Consider the following 5,537-nt stretch of genomic DNA (forward strand, 5'->3'; position numbering starts at 1 on the left):
CAAAATCCAAATTTCAGGAACAGGAGTCTTCTTCACCGAGAAAAAGAATAAAAATATTGAAAAGGAGCAAGAGACCGGCTTTTTGAAGCGTGAAGGCTACCGTAGCTGTAATACGTAGTTTGAAGTGCGTGGTGCGAGAGAGTTGAGTAATATATGATCTCAACGTTAGATGGGTTAAATTCCTACACACTGGACCTTTAAAAGTAAACTGTGTCAAAATGTAGGTGTGGAAACTCTGTAGAAGGCTGTGAGGGATGTTTTGTTACAGTACCTTTCCATCTTTAGAGTTTCCAGCCACTTGCCCCGTTGCTATGGTAACCATGTCAGGATGCACACTCAGGCTAGGAGGAGAAGATAGGAATTGTCAATCAATTTTTTAACACTGCTTCTAAAAAAGACAGAAAGACATGTTACATCCCACAGTGTTCCACTGCAGATTCAAACAGCCCATTCAGATTCATATAGGTTTTGAATTTAATGAGGAAGCATCTGAAGATCTGGCCAAGGCGTGAAATATCTGAGTTTCAGGTTTGACAGAACAACACTAGATGGATACAGAACGATTGCTCGAAGCATTTATGTTTTTAATAGTGCCAATATCTACTACACTACTCTGGCTGCTTTCTGTGCCTTCCGTACAGTACCAGAGAACAGTTAGAACACAATTTGGTATTCACTTAAATTGGAAAGTGTGTCCAAACTTTTGACTGGTGCCGTATTATTTTACATGTATTATTCTACACATAGTACTTGAGCAGTTAATCTGTCAGCACAAGCCTTGGTCAGAAGGGATATCTTTACATGCAAATGGGAAAATCCAGGTTATGCAGGAAATCAAACCGCACATTACTGTACCATGATGATAAATATAAATATCAAAACACTTAGGAGAAGACATCCCTTATCATCGGGCCCTTTTCTCACCATTTGACATCGTCGTTGTGGCCCAGGTAGTGTCTCTGCTGCTGCTCCTCGGTGTTGTACAGCACCACCACAGAGGCGTTGAAGTAGACGATCTCTCCTGTGGGCAGCAGGTAGAGGTTGGAGCGGCAGTCCCGTCCGCGGTAGCCGTACCTGGTCCCCGATTAAGTTAGGGAACAAGAACGGTGAAGCTGGACCAGCAAGAGAACATTTAATGTTCTGATTTTAGGTATTTAGTGGATGCTCTTTACCAAGTTGACTTCAGCTCATGCCACTTTAACAAGTTCTAGATTAACACATATGAAACCAAAAGTACTACTTCAGGTGATCATACATGTAGGAGAAAGACAGTCACACACTCGTAGTCATAACATTTTTTTTTTTTTTTTTTTTTTTTTATAATTTACCAATGCTTCTTCAGTGAATCGCCTGAAGAAAGTAAAGCTTGTATGACCCAAAGTTTATATTTCATATTCACTGCCAAATAACCATGAATGGAGTCTGTAAATGATTTAGGTTTCTATCCATCTGTTCCAGAGGTTTTCAAAGTCTGTCACTGTTTGCCACCCTGAGACTAATAAAGAACTCAGTTTGAGCCTCTGATCAAGACAGATAAAGAATTCATTTATTTCTCATTCGTTCATCCACGGACTCCTGATCCATCAATAAACTCTCTCTATTTCTCTTCTATTTCCCTCTCCCCGTCTGAAGGATACACCCACTGCAGTTTGAGCTTGCGGTCAGGTAGCGCCACCTTGTGGTCGAGGCTGTAGCTCCCCCTCTGCTGATCGGGGATCTGCATAGTGACCGGACGACCTCGGAGGAACATCCTCACATAGCCGTCCTCTGGAGGGAAGGAGCGAGGGAAAGTTAAAGGGACAGAATGGAAACAAGAAGCAAAGATCTGGCAGAGACAAGTAGAAGAGACAGAACAAGGAGGGGACGGTACACTTGTCTCTTTTTGTGAGAGTTCCATGAGTCTCCATTTAAAAAAAGAAGAAAAAAAAAGAAAAAAAGGCCCACACCGACATATACACACCCACACACACAGACCTGACTTCCATCTTCTTTTATCATTCTTCGTGTTAAATTCTGGGATAAAAAAAAAAAAAAAAAAAAAAAAAGCCACATGCTGACATGATGCCACAAAATCCATACAGCAGAATTCTTGCTTCTTGAAATCTCAAAACAGTAAAACACTTCATCTTCTCCCAAAATCAAACAGAAAAACACTTCCTTTTGAGAATCACTAGCTGAATTTCATGATGGTTAACTAAGGGACCATGACTACACTAATAGACTACACTATTTAAAAAAAAAAAAGATGAATGATGTTCAAATCCCGCCAGTAATTTGTTACTAAACTGACTACAGGGGACACTATGTCATCATTAGATTAGTTTCTTTTAATTTTTGACATTGCTGTTTTCTGGAAAATAGCTTGTTAGCATTTACCAGGGACACCACCAGAAAAAGAAAAGAAAAAAAACCGCACAGGAATGAAATGGTCAGGCAATCCATACACAGACAGAATATGAGACTGCAGAGCCAGTAACATTTAAAGAATATGGATGCTTTAGACAATACATTCTCATTCAGACTTCAGAAGGTAATTATTCTCAGGCTCTTTAGTTATTCTAATGGATGTTCAATATTTATAATTACAAAATCCTTCAAGAGTACTTCAAGGACTACTGAAGGCCAATTGTGTTTCACACATCAGAGGCTGCTCATCCTTTTCATAGATAATTAAAGTGTGACAGTAATGGGAGGGTAAGACATAACTACTGCCGTCTTAAAGTAGGCACTCTGACAGACACAAATAGAAAAGCATCTTCTCTTACCTGCGTTGACGGTGCATTCTTTGGATTTGCTGAAACAGAAACAAAAGAAACGTGGATGAAATGTTTCCTGTAAAGATTGTTAAACAGCATAAGATGATTTAGGGTGTGGCTGTTATCCATAATGGAAAACAAATAATGGTGGTGCCGTCAAACCAGTACATCAAATATTACACGGAATGTGTAATTATTTTCCCAAACTCCTGTGAAACATCTGGCGTTCACATTAAATATTGGGAATGATGTATTCTTTGCTTGAAAGGCTGCACACCTCCGCTCAGTTTCACATTAATCAATCAATAGGACGTCTGTGGAAAAGCTGCAGAGCACAGCAAGCAGGCCACACATCATATAATCAAGACTTATCCTCCTGCATCTCTTGTCTGAGATGATGGACTCTGGAGGCAGGATTAAGGCCCACAGGGTTTAGAAATATTGTTTTCATGTACAGTAGCCTACATATTAACTGGGATTATCAGCATGCACCAAACTTGTGGAATTAAAACTTATTTAATTTAAACTTTATAACAATAACCAACAGGTAACATATCCAGCAAAGAGGTATGTGAAACATCTCCATTAAAAAGCAGAACATTTTCACATCCTACAATGCTCTGGAAATTATTTTCCAAAAACAGTTATTAAAGATCATTTGTTCAGGCTTCCAAAAAAAATAGGATTACAATTATGATGCATGTCAATTTTTCTAAAAGTCTGTGTGGTGTTTAAAAACATTTTTAACAGAGGCCAACAGGCCTTTTTAATGAATAGAAAGTTAAAGCCGCCCTCGGCATACATCTGTGTTACTGAACAAGACACAGCTAAAAACACAGCTCAGTTTTCCCTTTAAGAATAGACAAAAATGAATAAAGTATGAATAAACTCTTTAATATGACTGTGTACACAGGTTGATAAAGAGTGTCTTTGCTCGAGTCAGATGACACAAAGTAAACAGAGAAGCCTTATTATCTGTGTATCCACACATGGATGGTGTCACTGAGTATAACCAGTTAAACACACAGTGAATATGGTGCTCAGCCCAACAATATGACAGGGAGGATCAGAGCAAAGATGACAGAGAGCGGTGAGATAGAGAAGCACTTGTGTTACATAAAAAAAGCTGAATGTATTTCTATGAAAACGTTGGTAACTACTTTAAATTTCAAGTGACAACCAATGGGTCAGCCATTTTGCCAAAATCCATTATAAGACCTGTCAATCAAAACCTATAGCTGGCTCATCAGTTCGCAGCAGCTGAGCTACAGCCGCAACTCTTCCTGAATCAGCTGTCTGTCAACCAATCAGAACAGCCCGCTGAGCATTTCAGTGCACGCTCACCACTCAACCTAACATGTCAGGATGCTGTCAACCAATCAGAGCTCAATCAGTGCTGCCTCAGCTGACAGGTGGATATCACCATGGCAACAGCAGTAAAAGTAAGGCTTGATGAGATAAGGGAAGTTGAGGGCGTGTCTCTTCCTGCTCAGCAACAGGAGCATCTGGGGCTATGTGTTTGACTTTCCTGAGTGTCTGTGGAAGCAAATGGAAAGCTGGTGCCGCTGACACGCAAAGAAATGAAGCAAGAGAAGAAGATCATTTCAAATAAATTGGCTTTGGGAAAGGTTTCGTGAGGCAGGAAATGCATTAGAAGAGTACTACTGAACGTAACTTTTACTTGGTGAGAAACAGGACTCCTTCAAGCACCAGGATGAACCATGTGTGCCTACTTTTCCTAAAATTTGTTTAACAGGGAGTTCCCTGGGACGGGAGCTTGTCAGGTCACGTCAAGTCAGATTAATTCATGAAGTTTAGTCATATAACCACACTGTGTTTTCCAATCAATAAGAGACAGGGGTGAAGAGAACAGAGAAGAATTATCAATCATAAAAGATCAGAGCTTATGTGTGTGTGTGAACATAATACAAAAGGATCAGAAGAAGATTAAAGAGGAGATGATCTGAGGACCTGACTGGTGTCTGTTGTGTCTCTGGGCAGCTGAAGGCAACCAGCCACTGTGTCGGCTCTTTAAAGTAACCACATAAAAGCCTGTTTGTCTGAACTCTGTGTGTGTGTGTGTGTGTGTGTGTGTGTGTGTGTGTGGTCTTCCAGGAAGATGAGGAGTGGCCAAGTTCTAGCCAATGAGAGAACAAGATTGATTCAGAGACATTAATTAGTGCAGGGCATGCTGGGTAACTGGCAGGCGGACAGGCCAAATAACTGGATCTAAAACCCATGCGGCTGCAGTCCCAGTCACAGCAATTCCAGGGAGAATGAATGCACAAACAGACCACTCATTTACATGCAGCACTGAGTGTATTGTTGGCATTTTCTGCCTGCCTGCCGTCTGAAAACCTAATTGGTTTGTGGAAGACCCAGAGGGGACTAATGAGCAGCAAAGACTTTTCAGGGTTCCTCTGAGAAATGCAACACACAGACATAGCAGACAGAAACAGTAATTCATGTGCTCTGCTTCTCAAAAAAACGTCAACAAGAACCCTTCCTTCAGCTCAATGGGGATTGCCTCATGTAGGCATACGGAAATGGTTTACATGCTGATTAATTCATGTTTACCATGTTCCCAATTTGAGGTGTTTGTGCGCAATTTAAAATGAATATCCAATGCTGCTCTTTGTCCTAAAGCACTCTCTAACCAGTCTGACAGCAGCAGGAGTGTTGGACTTAAAACAATGTGGCAAGATTTCAAAAATGGCATCTGAAAAAAAATTCAATTTTATTTATAGTATCAATTCATAACAAGAGTTATCTCAAGACACC

At 40.4% G+C, this 5,537-nt stretch overlaps 1 protein-coding gene across 7 annotated transcripts in view; it reads right to left on the reverse strand.

Moving 5' to 3' along the window:
- Nucleotides 1–5,537, reverse strand: part of eml2 (EMAP like 2) — a 31,934-nt gene that overhangs the window by 9,297 nt on the left and 17,100 nt on the right. For 4 of the 7 annotated variants that reach the window (XM_032512042.1, XM_032512043.1, XM_032512046.1 and 1 more), the window contains 5 exons: nucleotides 2,766–2,794; nucleotides 1,975–2,013; nucleotides 1,638–1,767; nucleotides 925–1,074; nucleotides 272–341 (listed from right to left, as the gene is read on the reverse strand). In XM_032512042.1, the coding sequence (XP_032367933.1) occupies nucleotides 272–341; nucleotides 925–1,074; nucleotides 1,638–1,767; nucleotides 1,975–2,013; nucleotides 2,766–2,794 (418 nt within the window). The remainder of the gene's footprint in view (nucleotides 1–271; nucleotides 342–924; nucleotides 1,075–1,637; nucleotides 1,768–1,974; nucleotides 2,014–2,765; nucleotides 2,795–5,537) is intronic. The other 3 variants (XM_032512045.1, XM_032512044.1, XM_032512048.1) reach the window with 1 other exon arrangement.

The sequence above is a fragment of the Etheostoma spectabile genome, chromosome 3, assembly GCF_008692095.1.
Source record: "Etheostoma spectabile isolate EspeVRDwgs_2016 chromosome 3, UIUC_Espe_1.0, whole genome shotgun sequence".
NCBI lineage: Eukaryota > Metazoa > Chordata > Actinopteri > Perciformes > Percidae > Etheostoma > Etheostoma spectabile.